The sequence below is a fragment of the Nothobranchius furzeri genome, chromosome 16 (assembly GCF_043380555.1).
Source record: "Nothobranchius furzeri strain GRZ-AD chromosome 16, NfurGRZ-RIMD1, whole genome shotgun sequence".
In the NCBI taxonomy this organism is placed as follows: Eukaryota; Metazoa; Chordata; class Actinopteri; order Cyprinodontiformes; family Nothobranchiidae; genus Nothobranchius; species Nothobranchius furzeri.
The window spans coordinates 50,334,001-50,355,862 of record NC_091756.1 but is presented as its reverse complement, the minus strand read 5'-3'; the positions used below and the strand labels follow the sequence as shown (position 1 = coordinate 50,355,862).

The following is a 21,862-nucleotide window of genomic DNA, read 5'->3' as shown; positions in this document are numbered from 1 at the left end:
CGCATGCACACACACACACACACACACACACACACACACACACACAGTTTACCTTACCAGAACAGCAGCCAGTGGCGAACTGGAGGGAGAGAGGAGCAGCGGACAGGACGAAGCAGGGAGGAGGGGGGCAGGGGTGTTACGCTATTGGGCAGGATAGTTTTTCTACGATGACTGGCTTAAACTTCTTCACCACGCCGCTGAGTCGTGTTGTCAGACATGAGTACCTCACGTGCATATTTGCCGCAGAACTCAACTCACGTATCTGCAGCTCTTTGCGTAGTTTAGAGGGGTGAGTCGTACCAGCATAAATAGATGCCAAATTGTGAACTGGCTACGCAAGATGCATACAGGTTGGCAGGTCTGCTGCCCTGGGCCTGGGCCCTTTAGAGTTTGTGGACCCCTGGGCAATTGCCCAGTTGCCCATGCCGTTACTCCGGCCTTGCCCACAGTCCAAACATATGACAGTCAGGTCAATTGGTCTATATAAATTGTACGTATGTGTAAGTGTGTGCATGCTTGGTTGTTTTTCCTGTGTGTCTCTGTGTCGCTCTGTGATGGACTGGCAATTATCTGTTCAGGGTGTACCCCGCCTGTATCCCCATAGACTGCTGGAGATAGGCAGCAGCCCCCCACGACCTTGTGTGGACAAGCGGGTACAGATAAAAAAATGGATGGACATGGACCTATTTGGGTGTCTTTAATAAAGTTAACATACACATACAAGATAAGCTAAGTAGGAATATGTAGCATATGTGGGTGAAATGGGACAATTTTTTGCTTTTTCTCTTATAAAATAAGAACACTGGCAGCGATAGAGCGGGTTGTCCAGTAATCGGAAGGCTGTAGGATCAATCCTGGCTCCTGGTGGATAATTTTGCCGTTGTGTCCTTGGGCAAGACACTTAACCCCCCTTGCCTTCTGCTGGTTGTGGTTGGAGAGATTGATGGTGCCTGTGGCCTCTGTCAATGTGCCCCAGGACAGCTGTGGCCACATTGTAGCTCATCGCCACCATGGTGTAAACATGTGTGTAAATGGATGAATACACTGTAGTGTAAAGCACTTTGGAATCCTCTGAGTGTGGGTCATTATTATTTAACAATAGAAATGTATGGCAAAGTAGAGCTGCCACCCATTCAAATGAGAGCGATATCACCTTACGTTTAGGTTTACCCTCTGGTTGATGGCGGTTTGTGTCGTTACAGAAGGACCCACGTGGAGGCGCCAGAGCGTCGCCGTTCGCCATTTCAACCACAGAAGAAAATGAGCTACAGGAGTTTACTTGCCGAATGACAGAAAAACAGAGTTCACAGAACAGAAACGACAGTTTCTCCTTTCGGTACCGAGTTGCACGTTTTTGTTGAGATCCGACTGGGAACTTCGCTCGGGGAAAATGCGAGACCGAACAAAAGAATTAGGAAATGTGAGTTCAAACTTTAGCGGCTAATAGTAGCGCGCTAGCAGGGTGTAAAAGTTCATTGGTTCAGTCGCGTTTTAGTTTCAGACTGCTGTGACAGTTTTGGTAAAACAGTAACGCACGTTAAGTCATGACTAGAATAGAGTTTATTGGGTCTTTTTGCTGAGTTTAAGAGCCTCGGCGACACTTTGTTCCCAACTTCCGTTTCAGCTCATCTGTGAGGCCAACAGGGCAGGGCAGCAGGAGCTCATTTTATACCTAAACTGTCATTATTTCAGCTCTGTTTGGGGCTTTCATTTTGCAGAAGGCTGAAACTTCAGATGAGGATGAAGAGGGCAAAGCTCTGGTGACCAAATCCGGAACTTCTTCACTTAAAGAGGAGAAGGAGAATGATGCTTTCTTTAAAAAGGTGAGAAATGTTAAGCTTTCTCTGGAGCTGCTTCAGGATATTCTCACTGTTTTTAGAGTAAACTGATTGTCTCAGCTCTAAACTTATGAAAAGTCTTAAAGGTCAGTCAGTTCTGAAGATGAAATCTCACTCATTGCTTGTTTTGACTACATGAGTCTTTGCTAATCCCAGTTTTTCTTTCAATCGAGTTCCCAAAAGAACTAAAACAACTTTTAATGACAAAGCCCCTCAAATGTAATCAATAGAACTGAGCTGATTGTTCAGTTCTAGTTCTCAGGAAGTTGATGTGATGATCCATCTTTTGTAACTTGTTCAGCACGAGGAAGGAGTTGGTGTCAATGTGCAGCAGTCTGCAGGTGTGAGGCAAGGGACACGATGGTCATGTCTCCAGGTCATAACAGGGACAAACATGACTGACATACACTTAAGGACAGTTCAGAGAGTCTAGTTGAGATATGTTTGTTCCTGCTGGAGGAAACCACACATGCACAGGGAGAGCATATAACTCCACTCATAACAGCAGCAGCTGCTGGGTGTTGAGCCTGCAACCTTCCTGCTGCAAGGGTTAGGGTGCAGTGCTAAATACTATGCCACCATTCAAAAGAAGCAACATATTATTGGTTTTGGCTAACCTGATGCCTGCAGGGAGGTTAGTTCAAATATGGTTAAAGAAGTCACTCAAAGGTTATAATTTATTATTCAGTATTTATTATTTCTGAATTCTAAACATCTGAAATATTTTATTATTATTGTGAAAGTAAATACTTTAATTTGGCAGATCTGTAATTGCTAGCATGAATTGTTTCATTTTTTAAATGTTAAGATTTTCTATTGGTGTTTGACAACGATGTGTTCAAGAACTCAACAAATAGTCTAAAATGTTACTTTCTCAGTGGTCAGTCCCAGATTAATTGATCATGCTAAATATTGACCAACTCTTATCAGCAGCTGATTGTTTTGGTGCATTTTTAGTTCAATCATAACAATGGTACATTAAGATTTCTGCATTTGTCACTGAGAGAAGTGATTACATGTTGATTTATTGATGGATCTCATTGTTGGATTTAAAACAAAAATGCATCTTTATGTTAATTTAAAACTAAAATTACCCGAAAAACTGTTGATGGTAAGTTTGGTAAGTTTTAGAGGCCATGGAAAAAACTCGATTCTCATCTGAATTGAGATTCTTATTTATGAAGATTCTGAATCGGTTCATAAAGAGTCTGAATGGACCCAAAATGTCCAAGTTTTGTTACTTGAGAAGGCATTTTCTCAACATTTCCTAGCTTGTTTGTTGCTCGTACTTTGTGTCAGTCAACGGCTTCCGTACTGCATGATTCTAAGTGATGCGCGGACTTCCAGCCCAACCCATTCCTCCATCACATTCATGGCTCGCTATGTCACAGACACCTGGCAGATTTCCAACTTACAGAAGAAAGTAGTTAATCCTGGAATTGACACTCTTTGTTACTAAGAGTGCTGATTGTGAATCAATTTGAACTGAGAATCGATTCTGGATTGAATTGTGAGTCGTTGAAAAGTTCACACCCATAGTAGCTTTTACTCACTTTTACTTTTTTTAATAACCCCATGACAATATACTGCTCACAAAAATTAAAGGAACACTTTAAAGAAACACATTGGATACATCAGATCTCAATATGAAGATGGATATCTATACAAATAACAACAGGGCAATGTCTTAGGAACAAAAGGATGCCAAGTCTTTTAATGGAAATAAAGGTTATCAGCCTACAGAGGGCTCTTATTGTGTAGACACCCTAAAATCGGAGTGAAATGAAGATGTGGCAGGCTAGTCCATTAGTTCAAAAACCTAATTTCTGCAACTCAAATTGCTTTTCAGTATCTTGTGTGGCCCCCACGAGCTTGTGTGCATGCTTGACAACGTCGGGGCATGCTCCTAATGAGACAACGGATGGTGTCTTGTGGCATTTCCTCCCAGATCTGTGTGAGGGCATCCCTGAGCTCTTGTACAGTCTGAGGAGCAACCTGGCGCCGCCTAATGGACCGACACATAATGTCCCACAGATGTTCTATTGGGTTTAAGTCAGGGGATCGTGAAGGCCATTCAGTTGTTTCAATTCCTTCATCCTCCAGCCTCGGCATACTCTTGCCACATGAGGCCGGGCATTGTCGTGCATTAGGAGAAAACCAGGACCTACTGCATCAGCGTAGGGTCTGACAAAGGGTTCAAGGATTTCATCTCGATACCTTATGGCAGTCAGAGCACCATTTCCTAGGCAGTAGAGGTCTGTGCGTCCCTCCATGGATATGCCTCCCCAGACCATCACTGACCCACCACCAAACCTGTCATGTTGAACGACGTTGCAGGCAGCATAACATTCTACATTTCACGTCTATCACAGGTGCTCAGGGTGAACCTGCTCTCGTCTGTAAAAAGTACAGGGCGCCAGTGGCGGGCTTGCCAATTCTGGAGTTCTTGAGCAAGTGCCAGTCGAGCTCTACGGTGCTGGGCAGTGAGCACAGGGCCCACTACAGGACATCGGGTTGTCAGGCCATCTTCATGAAGTCTGTTCCTGATTGGGTAGAGACATTCACACCAGTGGCCCTCTGGAGGTCATTCTGTAGTGCATGAGCAGAGCTCCGCCTGTTCCGCCTTGCACAAAGGAGCAGGTATCGGTCCTGCTGATGGGTTGTGGACCTTCTACGGCCCTGTCCAGCTCTCCGACAATAACCGCCAGTCTCCTGAAATCTCCTCCATGTTCTGGAGATTGTGCTGGGAGACAGATTAAACCTTCTTGCTGCAGCACGTGTGGATGTGCCGTCCTGGAGAAGTTGGACAACCTGTGCAACTTCTGTAGGGTTAAGGAATCGCCTCATACTGCCAGTAGAGAGCCAAAACTAGCACGGGTGGAAAACCAGCCGAAAAAGATCAAGAGGGAGAAACTTGAAATGACCTCTACATGTTAAACCAGTCCTGTTTTGAGGGTTTTGTAATTGTTGTCACTTTAGTACAACTGTCGTTAAGTCCATGAACACCAGTACAGCTGAAAGTGATTAACAATGCCCTCTTCTGCTTAATCAACCAGGAAATTATCAGAGAGGTTTAATTGATTTCATGCCAGGCCCAATAAAATAAGTGTTCCTTTAATTCTTGTGAGCAGTGTATAAATGATTAAGCTTAATCCTGAAATTGAGTTTAGTTCCTTCCTTCCACAGGTGCAGGAAATCCATGACGGGCTTCAGAGTCTCAAGAAGATGGTTTCCGACCTGGAGAGCAAACAGAAAACTGTTCTTGGAGTTGCACTGCCAGAAGAGAGTACGTCTTCTTGTGCTGGGCGTCAGCATTTCAGTTCTAGTGTCTAAAGCTTTCAACCGTTAAAATCATTGGAGTTGTTTTATAATAAAGTACAGAATACCTTGTTTCCATCTCCTTTAGGTATGAAAAAGGAGCTCCAAACTCTGCGAGACGAGATCAAAACGTTAGCGAGCCAGATCCAGAAGAAGCTGAAGAGTGAGTGTTTCTGAGCTGCAGTTCAGCTCTTCTCTTAGTTACTTCAGCTGTAACTATTTACGGTTTCTTTGCAGATATTGAACCTAAAAAGGGCGAGGACGATGGGAAATATGTGTCCATAAATCTGCGCATGCAGCGCACCCAGGTAGTATCTTAATGAGAAAGCAAACGCATTTTAGATGGCTTTACTGTTTATTCTTTTATATTGTGTAGGAATGTTGTAATGTTATATCAGATGTGTGTGTTGATTTTGTAATGAAATCCTGTAATCCTGGCAGATGTGGATTATATGAGCCCCAGATTGAATGTAAAGGTGCAGTATGTAAGAATAAAGTGAGAATTTTAGGGGCGCGACAAACGACCGCTATCAGCGAAATTTGTCGCTGTTGCTTTTATTACCTGACACACGGGAGGCGATCCGCGGCAGCGGCCAGCGGCAAAGCCGTCTATGCGTTCTGTTCCATGGCGAAATCGAAACTTCCGTTGTTTTGCTTGGATGTGTCAGGTTGGAGGGAATTAAGGTTATTTAAGCGGTTCAGAGTTAATAAAGTGGTAGATATGATGTTTCACAAGGTGCTGCTAGAGTTATGTGAAATCTTACTTCTGATTTTACTATATAAACATAATAATAATCAACTTCTCCTCCATGTTTGCTCGGAGGTGTACGGAGCATCCTGTCTGCTCATTGGTCAGTGAATGAAACCTCCGTTGATTGGTCCTCGTCCGAGCGACAGCGATGAAAAGTTGAAAATGTTTCAACTTTCTGGGATCGCGTCGCTGGGTCGCCTGTGCACGACATGTGCACGAGCGCAAAATTTCACACGCACATTTTTCGCATTTCGCTTAGTAGGAGGGAGACCCGCGATTATCGCTTTGTCGCGCATGTCTCATTGAAAATGAATGGAGGAGAGGCGATGTCGCCTCCCGCGTGTCGAGTCCATTACAGTGAGAAAATCCCAAAAGAGTCTGATGCTTCAGTCATGTTGGAAGGAAGGTTATCCTGAAACATATTTCACATCCAGCTGGCTGCAGGGATTTTCCGTTGTTCTGCTTTTACAACAAGGAAAGGAGGGACGTAACTACTGTTCACCATCAGTGAGTGTGGGGTTGCCACGACTCCTGCGAGCTAATACTGCAGCGCCCACAATTGTAATTTTATGACAGCTGGCAAAAAACTTCAGAGTTGTTTAAAGTGGTTGCTGTAACCAAATTATACCACAGGGTGTCACTTTTACTTCATTTCTACATAGTGCACCTTTAATCCCACACTCTTTTTGTTGTAATCTAATATAAATTAAAACTCCTGATTCTGATGTCTCCTCAGCACGGCGTTCTGTCCAGGGACTTCGTGGAGCTGATGGGTCGCTGTAACACCATCCAGGCTCAGTACAGGGACCGTAACGTGGAGAGGATACAGAGGCAGCTAAAAATCAGTCCGTACCACTGCAATGCTTTCTGTTTGTTTGTGGTTTAACGGGGAATAAGCAAGGCTGCCTGGTGCAGGTTTCAGTTCTCTGGAAACTTTTTATGTTTATGTTTATTATGTTTATTTATTTGGCAGACACTTTTATCCAAAGCGACTTACAATTTATAACCTATAGGGCATGTTGTGATCTGTGGGGGAAACCGGAGTACCCGGAGGAAACCCACGCATGCATGGGGAGAACACGCAACTTCACGCAGAAAGGCCGCAGCCGAGTTTCGAACCTGCAACCTTCGTGCTGCGAGGCAACAGTGCTAAAAACTGCGCCACCATGCAGCCTAAACTTCTTTTGTGTTTTATTGTAAAGTTATTTGTTGTTTCACTCGGCCTCATGTGAACAGATGGATCATATACATCATTGATGAGAGCTTTTCCTGCTTCAGTGAGCCTCCTCTGTTCTCAGCTTTAAGCAAACAGTGTGTTGATATTGAAACCTTGTGGTTTGAATCAGGCCTAGCTCTACAACTTTCCCAGATGGTGTAACAGTTGCGTTTGTTTCCGTTTGACTTTACTTTGAAATGCAGGAAATGTTTTGCTACATGTTCATGTTGGGCCCTTAAAGAACAGTTTAGCATGTTTGCGGTAGCAAACCGAGCAGCAGTTCATTAACAAATACTTTTATAGAGACAGTTATGTTATTGTTTCAATGATAATCAACCTTAAATACCTTCAAATGTGACACTGTTAAAATGATGTGGGATTATTTTAAAAAATGTGACGATAAAAGTATATTTTTAGGCTTTGAACTCAGAAGTTGAAGCTGCTTCATGAACGACCTTCATGTTTTATTATCCAGATAAATCTGTAGATTGAACTCCTCAAAGAGAGGAGGATACATTTCTTCATGTCAACACGTCTCCAGACTGGATCTGATTTAATGGCCTGGGACAAACTTGAAGTCAGGTCATATTTTATTTTTACCTCTGATTTGCATCCTGTCTGTCCACAGCTGGCACCAATGTGACAGATGAAGAGCTGGACATGATGCTGGAGAGTGGCCAGACGGATGTTTTCACTCAGAACGTGAGTGCATGTCTGGTTAAAGAAGGGCGTAATTGTTTGTGTTGCTGCTAGAAATCACAGTGGCAGAACAGTTCGTTCGTTCGTTTCGATTATTTCATTCAATCAATCAAAAGTTACATTAAAACATTTCATGTTCACAAATAATCATAAATGAAAAGGAGCAGAAAGAAGCAAAAACTTATATCTGCCCCCTTTTCGCATCGACATTAGCTGTTCAACTCAAAGAATTTCGTTCATCTAACCCCCACTCCCAACACAAAACAAGTCAATCAGCCTACTTAAGGTCTTATTACTTCATCATGACACGTTTCACATTTTTTTAAAATACAGAAAATGATTTAGATTGTTTTATTTCACTGTTGAGTCTATTCCATAAATAGACACCTTTAACTGAGATACATCTTTCCATTATCGCTGTTCGCAATCTTGGTTTTTTTGAAAATATCAGTTCCTTTTAGATTAAATTTTAGATTTTTTAGAGTAATGGTCCAAAGACCGATCCTTGTGGTACTCCACAACAAACATGTAAAGAGGATTTTATATTATTAATTTACACAAACTGTTGGCGGTTCATCAAATAACTTCGGACCCACTCATGTGCTACTCCTCTAATCCTGTATTTGTATAATTTATGTAATAATATTACATGATCCAGTGTATCAAACATTTTTTGTAAATCTACAAAAACACTCACCAGATATTGTTTATTATCTATTGCTATTGAAATCTCTTCTACTAAGTCAGTTATTGCTGTTGCAGTTGAATGATTAGAACGAAACCCATATTGACTATTATGCAAAACACTCTGCCTATTAATAAACGTTTCCAGTCTAACAACAAATAATTTTTCCAGAATTTTTGAAAACTGCGGAAGCAGTGATATTGGCCTATAATTAGAGGATTCATGCTTATTTCCACCCTTATAGAGTGGTAACACTCTAGCAGTTTTCATATTTTCTGGAAATATTCCTTTAACGAATAATAGATTGCATATATATGTAAAAGGTTTAATAACTAAGTCTATGATGTTTTTCACAAGAGACATATTCATATCGACATAATCATTTGAAGTCTTGTTCGGATGTTGCACTATTTGTAATATTTCACTCTCATCTACTTTATCAAGGAAAATACTATCCACAGTATTGTTTTTCCAGTATTTTTAACTTTAGGAATTTGTTTAGCTAAATTTGAGCCGATGTTCACAAAAAATGTATTAAAGTCATTTACGATTTCTTTTTATCATAAATATCCATCTTGTTTTTATAAAGTAATTTGGTATTTGTGGTCGTACTTTATCTTTTTTTAGAAGTTTACTAATTACACCCCATGTGTTCTTTTGTGTTATCCTTGTTTTTATCTAACAATTAACTGTAATACTCCCTTTTCTGATGTTTTATAATCCATATTATTATGTTTTTATATTTTTTGATATCTCACTTCTGATTCTTTCGTCCTAAGCGTCAAAAACCTTATATATAAATAATTTTTTTTCTTGCAGGCATTTTTTATACAGTTCCAGCTGTTTTCTGTAAAAAGGTGAAATCATGACAGGTTTTCTCTGTTCTCACCGCTCTAACTGGACACCAGATGGGTCAGAACAACCCGGACAGATTTCAGATGTTTAGTGTCAGTAGTGGATAAAGTGAGAAACCTTTGTGCAACCTAAAATGATTACCACCCTTTCATTCTGTATAAATCCACGTCGCACAGATCCTGAGTGACGCTAAAGCGACGAAGCAGGCTCTGAATGAGATCGAGTCCCGACACGATGAGATCCTGAAGCTGGAGAAGAGCATCACAGAGCTGCACCAGATGTTCCAGTACCTCGCCATGGAGGTGGAGGCTCAGGTGCAGAAACGCCTCCGCGACCCTCAGGCTGCACCGATCCCTAAAGGACATCTAATTCTGATGATTCTGTTACCTTCAGGGCGAGATGGTCGACCGGATCGAGACCAACATCATACAATCCTGTGACTATGTTAAGAAAGCAAACGACAATGTAGCCAAAGCTGTCACATATCAGCAGAAAGCTCGGAAGGTATGTTCACTCTCTTTATTCTAACTAAACACTGTATCATGAAACTGAAAATATTCCCTAAAATTATTTTCAGACTTAAATGTGAAGCAGAGTTAGAACTGAGATCTGATCTGATAGGCCATTAGGACCTAGCATCCCCTAAAGGAATGTGTCTCATCATCCATCTTTAAACTAAGATGATCTGGAGTTGATGCTTTTTAATAGTAGACACTGACTGCACACTTTAAAACATCAGTGTTTTACATTAAACTTGTCTTTTTATGTGCAAGAATTATACTTGCATGAAGAACAGTTTGCAGCTGTTGTGCACAACTAAACATGTTTTTATGTGTCCACACACCTCATCACCAGTGGTTGACCTGTTATACTTCTCTAATTTTTGCATTGATTCTTACTTTGCTTTGAGGATTTTGTTCCCTTCTAGTCTCTCTCCACAACCCTGCCGTTGCAACGACGTTTCTGCTGTAATATCACTCAGTGTTGTGAATGACTCTCACCTTCCAACACTTCTTCTGTAGAATCAGAAGCATTTACTGGTGGAGAAGGAGGGCACATTTCATCAGATGATCGTCTAGTTTATCTGTTCCATTGACTAACTCACTGGGAATGTTTTTCTGCCCAGCCCTTCGTGACGAGTTGGTTTCATTTTTGAATTTGAGATTCGCTCAGCATTTTGGGACGTTCCTTTTTCATTTTCTGGAGGAAACTTTCTAAATTTTAATGTTTTAAGAGTCTTTATTTATTAGTCTTTTTGCTTTATAAAAAAATCTGTCTAAACTACACATTTTAATTTCTTAGCAGAATGCAGTGAACTGCTGAAGCTGGGCTATCTTTAGCTAAACTCAAAGTCAGTGAAATGGTTTTGATTATTTGAAGTTTAATCAGGAAAAAACAATTGCCACGCTGTATTCTGATGAGTTTTTGACCTAGAGAAGGCAACAAGATACTTTGTATTCGTGGTCGGTTAGCTAAACGTCAGACAAACGGAGAACAGACACCTCGGTAGCGCATGAACATTGCAACCGACTGGCGGTTCCTGATGATGTATCTCCTAGGCAACCAGGGCAGGACCAAGGCATCAAGGTTCCTTGACATTGAGAAACTCCCTTATAGTTCTACTGCTGTAGTTGAAGGTTAAAAACCAGAATTTATTGTGACTTGTATGAGCTTTGAATGAAGACACCAGATTAAAGTTGGCAGAAGTGAACTTGGAAAAAGTATTGGACAGATTTTATATATATTTAAAGCCCTTTTTACAAGACACACAGCAAGTCAGCGTAATACAGCAACGGTGTGTCTTATAAACGTGCCATGCCGGCATTTTAATGTGTGAATTTTGCGGCATTCGTTCCGCCTCACTTGTTAGTTATATTGCAGTGATGGTCTGTGTTATAAACGGCAATTACGCCTTGGCGCAGCAGAGGGAGGTGTCGTGATGACGTGAGGAGATACTGCCGAACTCCGGGGCCGTAATTTTTGTTTTTGTAAACCGAATCAGCTGAGACTGTTAACTGGAGTGCTATTGCGCTCCTGGGGCTTTTCTCTGTTAGAGCTGAAGCTCAGATCACCGGAGACTGCACAGGGACTGAGGACAGACACCTTTAGGAGCGGCTTGTCAAGAAAACTTAATAAGTGCAGCTTTGATTGCAATAAAAAGCAAGTTATGTCCAAGTTAAACGGAAGTCCGCCACAGCGCGTAGACCGCTTTCCTACCCCCTTTATAATGCCATCTCCTAATCTTTTGTAAAAAGGACATGAATGCGCTACATTACCGCCACACTCTGACCACTTATAAATGACCTAAGGCTCTCTTATGCCACCACGGCGTTGTGGCAAGTTGACGGTATTGTTTGTAAAAACGGCTTAACTGGCCAACAAAAATTACAAGACAGAAATTGCTAAATGTGTTACGTATTTTGTTTTATGAATTGTGTAACAAGCAGTTTTTAAAAAGTCTCCGTTTGTAATGTCACAAACAGGAAATTAGAATAGAACCACATCTCATGTGCAAGAGAGATCTGCTGCTGGATGAGCAGCAGCTCTGTTCTGATCCCCTCCCAGAAATCTGAGCTTCTCAGCTTATAGCAGCCTGAAGGAGGTGATGGGTGGGTGTGGCCAGCTCCAGCTTGTTTCCTTAAAGAGCAAATTGAAGGTTACATTTTTTTCTAATTCGTATAAAATGCTGTCCAAAAATACTATTTGAAATGCTTATTGTGGATATTTCCTTTTAAAATAACAGCACCGTTTTTTTTTTTGAGTAAAAAGTGGCCTTTCTCAGCAGAGCTTCTAAAAGGGCTATTTTTTTCTAAATCTGAACCTCTGACGTAACCAAAGGGAGTTATAAGTTAGGCACTGCCTCAGCTCAGTGTGGAGAGTGGCTAGTTTTAGGGTAGAGAGGTCATGTTTTCGAGTCAGTGTGTATGTTTAGTAGTTTTGGATTGTGTTCATGTTGATAAACTATAGTTTGTGAAGGCTGTACTAACTCCAGCCTGCCTAGACGTCGAGTCCACGGGTTTACAGATAAGAGAAACAACATCTCTATCTCTGTGCCGGAGGGCGTTGAAAAGACGGGAATTCTGTAGCCCACATTGGTCAGTACCGGGTCAGGGAGGTCCGCGCTGGGCTCCGTAGACCCGTGGTGGGGTTAAAGAATTAAATGCGGATTTCTGGAGCTCAAATCATTGTCAGAACCAGGTCAGAACCAACCACCAGAAGAGACGCTCGGCTCAGCAGGCCAGTGGAGCTGGTTTCTGGGTCGGATCCAGCTCACAGAAGCCCGCATGAGCTCCAGAATCGAACAACAAGCATCTCTCTCTCGGCTCAGCGGGCCAGTCGAGCTAGTTTCTGAGTCGGAACCAGATAAGAACCGCTGTGGACCTCCAAGAGAGGATCATGCGCAGGCGCATGGGCTGCATGGTGGTGCAGTTGTTAGCACTGCTGCCTCGCAGCACGAAGGTCGTAGGTTCGAAACTCTGCTGCGGCCTTTCTGCGTGGAGTTGCTTGTTCTCCCCATGCATGCGGGGGTTTCCTCCAGGTACTCCGGTTTCCCCCACAGATCACAACATGCCCTATAGGTTATAAATTGTAAGTCGCTTTGGATAAAAGTGTCTGCCAAAAAAATAAATAAATAAACATAAACCTTCAAAAATACTAGCTTGACTGGCTCATTCAGAACCAGATGACAGGCGTCTCTCTCCCTCTCTCTAAGCGCTAAACCACGTTACGTGAACGGATATTAACGAGTATGAGACAGTTGACAGACGTTCATTAGTATTGTGATGCTGGTGGTGGTCGGAGGGACCGGTGGCACCTGTGCTCGGCAGCCTCGCCTCTGTCAGTGCGCCCCAGGGCAGCTGTGGCTACATCGTAGCTCATCATCATCAGTGTGTGAATGGATGAATGATACACTGTAGTGTAAAGCGCTTTGGAGTCCTTACTCTGAGAGGCGCTATACAAGTGCGGGTCATTTATCATTAATATTATATTAACTGACCGATACTATTTCAATTGCCTGGTACATGATAGTAATCTGTACAATATTGTGGTGTTGGCAAACGAGTTTAAGCTAACATGGTTAACTCACCTGCTGCTCCCTCGCTGCTTCTTCTCCTCAATCTCTCTGTTTTGGCCGATGGTTTCTCCCTCTGGTTTGTCTCTGCTCTCTGGGGCGTGCAGCAAACTCATAACTTTATGGTTTTTGTCCATCATAAGTAGAATTATAACCATTTAAAGTTTCTTCTGTGTCAGAGCCGCATTAGAATCCATATTTTTCTCTGGATGAAGCTAACAGGACTCCTACTGATGACGTCACTTAGGCCTAGTCCACACGTAGCCGGGGTTTTTTTAAAACGAATATCCGCCCCTCCAAAAACTTGCATCCACACCACCGCGTTTTAAAAACAAACTCTGTCCACACGTACCCGGATAAATACATTGTTAAGGACATACCAGACCTGTAGGCGGCAGTACTTTCCCCGTTCTTAACCTCGTCCTTCGTCTGTGGTCTTCCGCAAGGAGCAGTAATTCCGCTTGCAAAAACAAACAAGCAAAAAGCGCTTGGACAATTGATGGATTGGGTAGTGACAGAACGCAGCTCTGAGGGCTTCCATGATGCCGGCTAGTGTAAACACAGGTTGCACACGTGATGTCAGCATTTCTTTGTCACGGAAAGTGACGTTGCGGACCTTAAAACTCCGGTTTTGTCCGTCCACACGCAGACACCCAAAACGGAGAAAACGCAGATCTTCACTTTGGCCGGAGTTTTTAAAAAGATCCGTTTTCGTGTGAAAAAACTCCGTTTTCGTGTGGATGACAGGCCAAAACGTAGAAAAATATCTACGTTTTGGCAGATTCCCGGCTACGTGTGGACAGGGCCTTAGTTTGGCAAAAATAAATAAATGTTCTCACAAAAATGACTCTAAAAGCCTAAATAATTTATATATGTGTAAAAAAGAAAATTTAAACGAGCTTCTATTGTTTCCCTAAACACTGGTTCGTGGGAGTCTAACTTGCAATTTGCTCTTTAAAGTAATAAAGCCCTGACACGGCTCATTCAGGAAGGCACTGAAACTGTCAAGAATAAAATTGCTGCATGTGAGAGCGGTTTAACATAAAGAACTAGATGAACATGTCTGGATAGATCGTAGAACTATTATAACTTAAGTAAAAAGTATTTTGATTATAATTATAACAACTCCTGACAAGCAAGTCCTGAATGAGCTGAACTTTCTGGTGTGTAATTTGAAAATGGCACAAAACTAGCAGAAGCAGCAGCACAAAAACACTAATGGAAGAAAACAAGTCTGAATAATTGTTGCACCGAACATTTAAACATGATGAATAACCTCTCACAACCTGCTTGTTTCCTTATTTATTGACTCTTTTCTTTTTTCCACTGCAGAAAAAAATTTGGATTGCCGTCTGTTTGGCCGTCCTCATCATCATCATCGTCGCCGCTGTTGGCGTCTCCTTCAGTTAGTAACGTCTCTGCAGGAAAACTCTGCAGAAGGTTATTAGCTTCAGATAAATCCCTGTTTGTGTAAATATCAACCCACAGGATGCACGGGTGAATTTAAGTTTTGTTCTTTCCTGCATTTCACACTAGTCTTCCTCCAACTTACCTGTCCATCAGAAAGTAGTTTTTTCCCCTTCACCTTCTTCTTTTCCAACCTCCAGTTGAGGCGATGTTGCAGGTTATAATCTGTTTTCTATACAAACATAAAGACCTGAATACATGAACTGTTACTTCAGCTTCCCTCCTTCCACTGAGAGGAAACCAAAGTGACCTTGAGCAAGGCACAATGCAGTATTTAACCCCGAGACTGGCGCTGATAATACTGCACTCAGGAAAGCTGTTGATCCTCGTTACGCTTTTGGAAAAACTCGAGACAAAAAGAACAATTTTATAGAATAAAACTTTTCTTTATAGACGACTACAGAACATAGACTAATATAATTGTATAGAACTCTGCTGGTGATTGGTGGATGTTTTTTTTTAACTCATTTGTTTCAAACTGTCTACATGTAACAAGTGTAAATACGTTGTTTTGTTGTGGATTAACACTGATAGGTTTATCTCAGTGCTGCAACAGTAAACCCAAACCTGCTTTTATTTGTATTTATGATCTGATCATTATGTAAGCTGCTACAAAAAAAAAAAAAAAACTACTCAACCCATAAGGAAACCCTTGGAGCCTTTAGAACAGTGCCTTCTTCACACCGGTCTAGGAACACCATATTGTGCACTAACATTGTCAAGAAGGGATGGAGTTTGTCGTCGTTGCATCACAGATTTAACATGTTGGTAATCTTCTTCCCCAGTTTGTCACGTAGTGGCGTCTCCGTCCAGTTTGGTTTGATGCAGGAGCAGCAAGTCAGAAATAATTATGGAGACGTCTCAATGAGACAAGTGTGTCTGAAGTAAGTTCAGACTGTTAAATTCTGTGCAGTTCTCATTAGTCTACTTTAGATGCAGGAAAATGCACCAAAAGGGCTGAAGAGAACTTTCTACTGTAAAATTATAAGATGCATGTTTGTTTTTAAATAAAATCTCATTCTATTCTTGTTTTTCTTGTGTAATTATTTGCCTTCTGCTTGTCTAAGTTTGGTTATGGAGGGAAACTTGAACATCCCCTTCCCGCTCCTCCTCGGGGACCCCACTGTGTTCCCAGTCCAGAAACAGAAGTTAACACCAAAAAAAATCACTCTTTTTATTCAACTGTAATTGTCTTAATTTTTCAAGTAAAACAATGTGGAATTACAAGGGGTCAAAGGAATGCACCAAATCAAACAAAAGACCATCACCAGGAACCAGCTACTCCTGCCAAAATTAAATCAATTTACAGTCACCTGGAGCTGAAGCGGCCACTTTATTCACAGATTTTGTCCCAGGATTTTATTTTCTACATGAACCAAGAAACTCATAATGAAAAACATCAGGTGGCACAAACCAGCACTAATAGACGTGTTTTGTTGGGTTTTTGATGGATTTAGTTTTTATAAAACGAGGCTCAACACTGCCACACTGGATGCTTCTCAAGGCAACGGCAGGCTGGAAACCATTAAGCCAAAGAGGCACTGTTCCTCCACACACTTTCCTTTCCAGCATAAATACATGACTTCAGCGGTCTGTGGAAGATTGGAGAGAAGATCTATTGTCTCTGGAGACCAGTTGTAAGACCATTCCTTTTTTTTTTTTAAACCAGGTGAACACTGCAAGACACTAAAGATCATTTAACTGACAAATGTGTCGCTACACTGTAACGAGCTCACTAAGCAGAGGGCACAGTTTTTCTTCTGAATGTGCAAAAATGAGAAATTCAAGGCTGGATTTGAACTCAATCCTCTGAACAGAAATGACATGAAAAGGGGGCCCAGCACACTGACCTGTTCTTGTTCTGTCATGGAAGAAATCAAAAATATGCATAACTTAACTGACTCCACCGAACCAAAATCAGGACAGTTGATGAAGCTTTGCAAAAGCAAACCTTCTAGACCCTCCCACTTACAAGACAACTCATCACTCATAGGTTTAAATGTCACACAAATGACTCCATGTGTTGCTCTGACCAGAGGAGCAGTAAAGTCCCATTTCAGGGTTCCAGTCTCTAATAATTACAGAGCATCATGGGAACTTGCTGGCCTCGGCCCCTGATGGAGGACTGATCCCCTGCAGCGCCTCAGCCTGCATGTTTACAGTCAGTCCAGTATTCCGGCGCTTCCACCCTGCTGTCAGTCTCTGAGCTAGAGAGGAGACCAGCTCCGTGTCAGACTTCTGCAGGGCTTGCTTCCCGTGCAGCAGCCTCAGAGGTCAGGACATGCTCTCTGCAACACCCTCGCTTCTGTTTGTTTCTCTTTGGCACTCCGATCATGTCTTGTTGCGTTGTTGATTGGAGGAGGAGCGGGTGCTTGCAGCTGGTGAGCGGGCCTGCACTGCTGCAAGTGCTGCGACACTCCTCAGCACTCTGTCCGGTGTCCCCTCTGTTCCCGAACTACTGGAAACCTCCTGCGAGAGCTTCTGGCCCCTCCTGCTTTCCTTCTGGTTCCGCTTGTCCTGTTTACTGTGGCTCTTGCCGTGCTCAGGGCTGCGGTCCCTGTCTCGCTCACTGCCAGAGGAGGCAGCCCGGGAACCCCGGCGCTCTGTATTCTGGGAGCTGAGGCTGAGGGTGTGCTGGCTGCTGTTGCTGCTGCTGCGACTCCTGCTCCTGCGCCCGCCGCAGTCGCCCTCACCGTCGCTGCTCATGCTGCTGCAGGCACTGTGGCCTCGTGATGAAGACCTCGTCTCCGTCTCTGCTTCTTTTCCTCTCAACTTACTGCTGCTGTCCTTGTCCTCCACTTTGGGTCTCTTGTACTCGATTTCTAGAGGAGGAACCAGCGCGCCCGGACACTGTCTGGTGGAGCGAGCTGCAGGGCGGCTCGTCTGCTCAGGTGTTGAAGGTTTGATACTCTTGCTCTTATCGTTATTGGAATTTACAGAATTACTCTGAGGCAGGACATGTTTGGGCTTTTGGATCTTGTCAAAGGAAGCCGCAGACTTGGCTCCAGGATCTTTCCGAGTTGTGTGACCTGGAGTATCCACCCTACCTTTCATTGCTAACAGCTTGGCAGCAGCATTCAGAGCTGAGCACCTTTTCCCCAGAACCTCAGGCTCAGGAGGCAGCGGGGGTGTATTGTTGGTCTGTGATTTACTGTCCTGTGATGACTGAGATCCTGCAGATTTCCTGATGATCCTAACGGAGGACGTGTCGCTTCCAGACTCCCCTCCCGTAGAGGTGGTGTTGTGTGAGGCATTCCTGTCTGAACTGCGTACAGGTTTCTCTCCCTTCCGGGCCTTGTTGCCCTTTTCCTTCTCCTCATCCTGGAGCCGGCGTTTGGCAGAGCGCGTCAGACGCTTCCTGCTCTCACTGCTGTCCGAGTCAGAGGAGGAAGAGGATGACCTTGACCGCTTCCTGTGGGATGGCACAGGAATGGTCTCCATTTCTTCACCTTCCCTTTTCTTTGCCCCATCTTCTTCTTTCTCCTCAGTCTTTCCCTCAGAGGTGACGTCCACCCGCCTTCTCTTGACAGGATGTCTGTTCTCGTAAGTCTTCTTATGGTGAGCGTGCCGGGTGAGGGTTGATGAAGAGCTCCCAGATGATGGTGAAGATGAGCGCACAGACTCCTGACTACTCTGGCGGCTGAGGGGTCTCTTCTGATCTTGATTTTCTCGCTTAACTTCCTGATGAATAGCTTTTGTCTCTCCTTCTCCATCTTTGCTGGACTCTTTTGTCTCAGACAAACTCTCCTCTCTTCTTCGTTTAGTCTGGGACTCAAACACATTGGGCTTTATTGCCACTTCGTTAGATTTTTCCACAGCATCAACAAACATCTCTTCCTCAGACTGGTGCTTAGTTACCCGCTGTATAGATTCAGTTTCAGATAAATCAGCAGGTGTAGCGGCAGAAGGCAGAGCCTCTGCAGGAGCTGGTTCTGACGTCTCCTCTGAACCACGGGTGGAAGGTGGGTTCTGTTCCTGTGGACAGGTGACCTCAGAGGTCTCTGCGGTTATTTGTGTAGCTGCTATGTTTGTTGTCTTTGTATGTGGTTGTTCCGGGGGCGATGTTGCGTCAACTGTTAAAGGAGCTTCTGTAGAGGTTGCTACTGCTATTGGAGTGTGGATAGTGGAGGTGGAGGTGGAAGAAGCTCGTTGGACTTGTTCTGTTGGAGTTGGCAGAGCAGCTGCATCACTAACAGACAGTGTGGTTGGACTGGGTGGAGCAGGAGACGCTACTGAAGACTTCTCGAGCTCTGATGAATCCTCAGCAGCTGTATCTGGTGGTGGTGGTGGTGGTGATGCTGGAACTACTGTGGTCCTATTAGTCTGTTCTTTAGCTGATGGAGTCTCATGTTGCTCAGGAGGTGTAGCTGTTGTTTCTTCAGGTGGTGCAGCAGACGCCTCATCAGACACAGTTGGGTTTAACGAACTTGTTTGTTCTGTTTTTACTGACGTGTTGTCTAATGGGTCGGCATCGGTTGTTTCTACTGGAGTCAAAGTTGTGGCTGTAACCTCCGGACCAGTTAGAGTAGTGGAGCTTCCAGTTAGTGAGGTGGAAGAAGCAGAATGTTCTGATTCCTCTGAAGTGTGAACACTTTGTGTTTGTGGTGCTACTGTAGCTGTTATGGTTGTTGAAGGCTCTGCTGAGGGTGACACAGCTGGTCGGGGGCTAGCATCTGTGGCGGGTTTAGATTCTGGTTCTGTGGATTTTACAGATACTGAAGAGGAATCTGGCTCTGCAGCACTTGTGGAAACAACTGTAGTTTGTCTCTCAGAGGCTGATGAACTGGGTGGAACTGAAGTGGCGACAGTAACAGTGGGACACGTGGACCCTGGGACAGACGATTCTAAAGTACCTAGGGGGGATGTGTGCTGACCTGGGGGTGGAGCAGAGCTTGTGGATGCTGTGGTGAAGGCAGGAACAGGAAGGGGTGAAGACAGCTGGGGGGTGGGTGGTGTGCAGGGTGGAGCAGAGACAGGTGTGAGAGTTTGATCCAAGTTTGTTTCAGACGTCTGAGCTGGAACTGGATCAAGAGATGAAACGTTCGTCGTTTCTCCAGCTTTGGTGGACTGAGCGGCTTGATGTGCCGCCTGAGTCTCTGATGGGACTCCCTGTTCTGTTTTAGTGTCAGAGCTCTGTGCTTCACTAACAGCGTCTGCTGTGGCTGTGGTGTCTTTACGGGGACGGCCCCTCTTACGTTTTGGGGACAGAGGGGGGTTCTTTTCTTCTCCTGGTAAGGAGGGTGAAGGAATCACACTGCTGTCAGTCTCAAGTACACTAGAAGGAGTCTTCGGGGGACGGCCCCGCTTTCTTTTCAGAGGCATCATGGAGGAAATCCCGCTGGATACTGTGGAAGCTGAGGAGTTGTCTTTGCCTGGAGAGGGGTCTACCTTCTTAGATAAGGTTGCTCCTCGTCCTCGGCCCAAAGAGAGCTGCTGCTGTTCTCCAAGCTGAGCGGCCATGCGGGATTCTGTCTCGAGCCTGCGTCGCACGGGGAGGTTTCTGAGAACGGGCATGTCAGGGGACAGATGTGGGGGGGAGTACGGAGGGTAGCCTCGGACCAGCTGTGGGTGGACAGCAGAACTCGGAGTGGACTCTTGATCCTGAGGAGATCCATCAACAGTCACTTTAGTCTTTCCATCAGGACTCTGTGGGGTGTTGTCTTGGTTTGGTTCTTCAGCATTTTCAGCAACATTCTCCTTCATTGTTGCCTCCTCTGTAGAGCCTCCAGTTCCACCCCCCCTCTGTCTCCTCCTCTGGGGCTCCTTTTCCTCCACCACAGTGACCAGCCTCCCTGGAAGCTTCCGCAAGACTTTGGCTGATGGGGAGTCGTCCATCAGGCCCCGTAGCACCTCGCCGTCGGCTGACTGACGCTTGCGAGGAGATCTGGAGCTGTGCTCTTTCTCATCGTAGTCCTTGTTCAGATGGTCTGCTGCACAGCTGGAGTCCAGAGAGGACTCAGACATTCTCCTCTCCTTCTCCTCTCTGCCCGTTTTGAAGTTCCTGCCGTCAGGCTCCCCAGCATGTTGTTTCCCTGCAGGAGGAACGCTCGTAGACGGCGAAGGCACTGGGCTGTGATGGGAGCGAGTTGGCTGAGTCCGGGTTTTTATGGCCTGCTGATCTCTGGCAGGAGACAAACCCTTTGAAGGTTTTGATGAATCTTGAACTCTGTTTGCTGAGGAGGTTTTATGATCTGTGCGAGGGGTCGACACAGCACCAGCGCCTCGTCCTCTCAGACCACTGCGAAGTCTTTCAGGCACTTCTTTTGGCTCAGGCTCTGTTTCAGGTGACGCGCCACGAAGTCGACCACTTGTCCTTGTGGAGGTGAGCGTCTTGTCCTTGGGTTTACGTCCACGACGAGCAGGAGCTGGCTGAGCGGGCTCAGAAGATGTGGGGATTGATAAGAAGTCGTCATCGTCTACATCCGATGAAGGGTGGAGCAGGAGACCTTCCTCCTTGGCCTGGTCCAGGCCTTTCCTGGCAGCTTCTACCTGCTCCTAAAGAACATAAACACACACCAGACAAGAGTTTACACTCATTCAGGACAGGGTTGTGTTCCCCAAACAAAAATTATTGTGTTTTATTTTGAATCATTCTACAACACAACAGCAAAGGGAAAGAGTTCAACCTGGATGAACACTAAAATGTTGACGTTCTCAAGGATGAGTGCTTTATGAGAGCAAATATCTGACCAGAATAAAGGCTCTTTTATATCTTTGAAATATGCTAATCTGTCACTTTTTCTCTTTAATCTGCCCTTATAGACCAAACACACCAAATACAATCTGAGACCTGGTAGCGGTCACCGAACAACCGATATCAGGGGCCCAGTGTCCTAATTTTTAACAAAACACTGGCTTTGGAAAAAGAAAACCCGCAGTTCGTAAATGGATCTCGTGGTGAATGAAAACAAACTAAATCTTGGACAAAATGCTTCTAAATGAGTAAACGACAAGTGGATAT

At 44.2% G+C, this 21,862-nt stretch overlaps 2 protein-coding genes across 3 annotated transcripts in view; one reads left to right on the top strand and one right to left on the bottom strand.

Moving 5' to 3' along the window:
• The first annotated feature begins 1,221 nt into the window (after window positions 1-1,221).
• Window positions 1,222-15,932, top strand: stx4 (syntaxin 4). Its single transcript, XM_015962444.3, has 10 exons — window positions 1,222-1,420; window positions 1,719-1,823; window positions 5,025-5,124; window positions 5,245-5,319; window positions 5,394-5,464; window positions 6,644-6,752; window positions 7,752-7,825; window positions 9,539-9,676; window positions 9,756-9,866; window positions 14,767-15,932. Exons 1-10 carry the CDS (start codon window positions 1,391-1,393, stop codon window positions 14,842-14,844), a joined length of 891 nt encoding a protein of 296 aa, XP_015817930.1. The 5' UTR covers window positions 1,222-1,390; the 3' UTR covers window positions 14,845-15,932.
• A 129-nt stretch (window positions 15,933-16,061) lies between these two features.
• Window positions 16,062-21,862, bottom strand: part of srcap (Snf2-related CREBBP activator protein) — a 40,175-nt gene continuing 34,374 nt past the window's right edge. For both annotated transcript variants that reach the window (XM_015962442.3, XM_015962443.3), the window contains one exon: window positions 16,062-21,396. In XM_015962442.3, coding sequence (XP_015817928.3) covers window positions 17,233-21,396 — 4,164 coding nt within the window. In that variant the 3' untranslated portion in view covers window positions 16,062-17,232. The remainder of the gene's footprint in view (window positions 21,397-21,862) is intronic.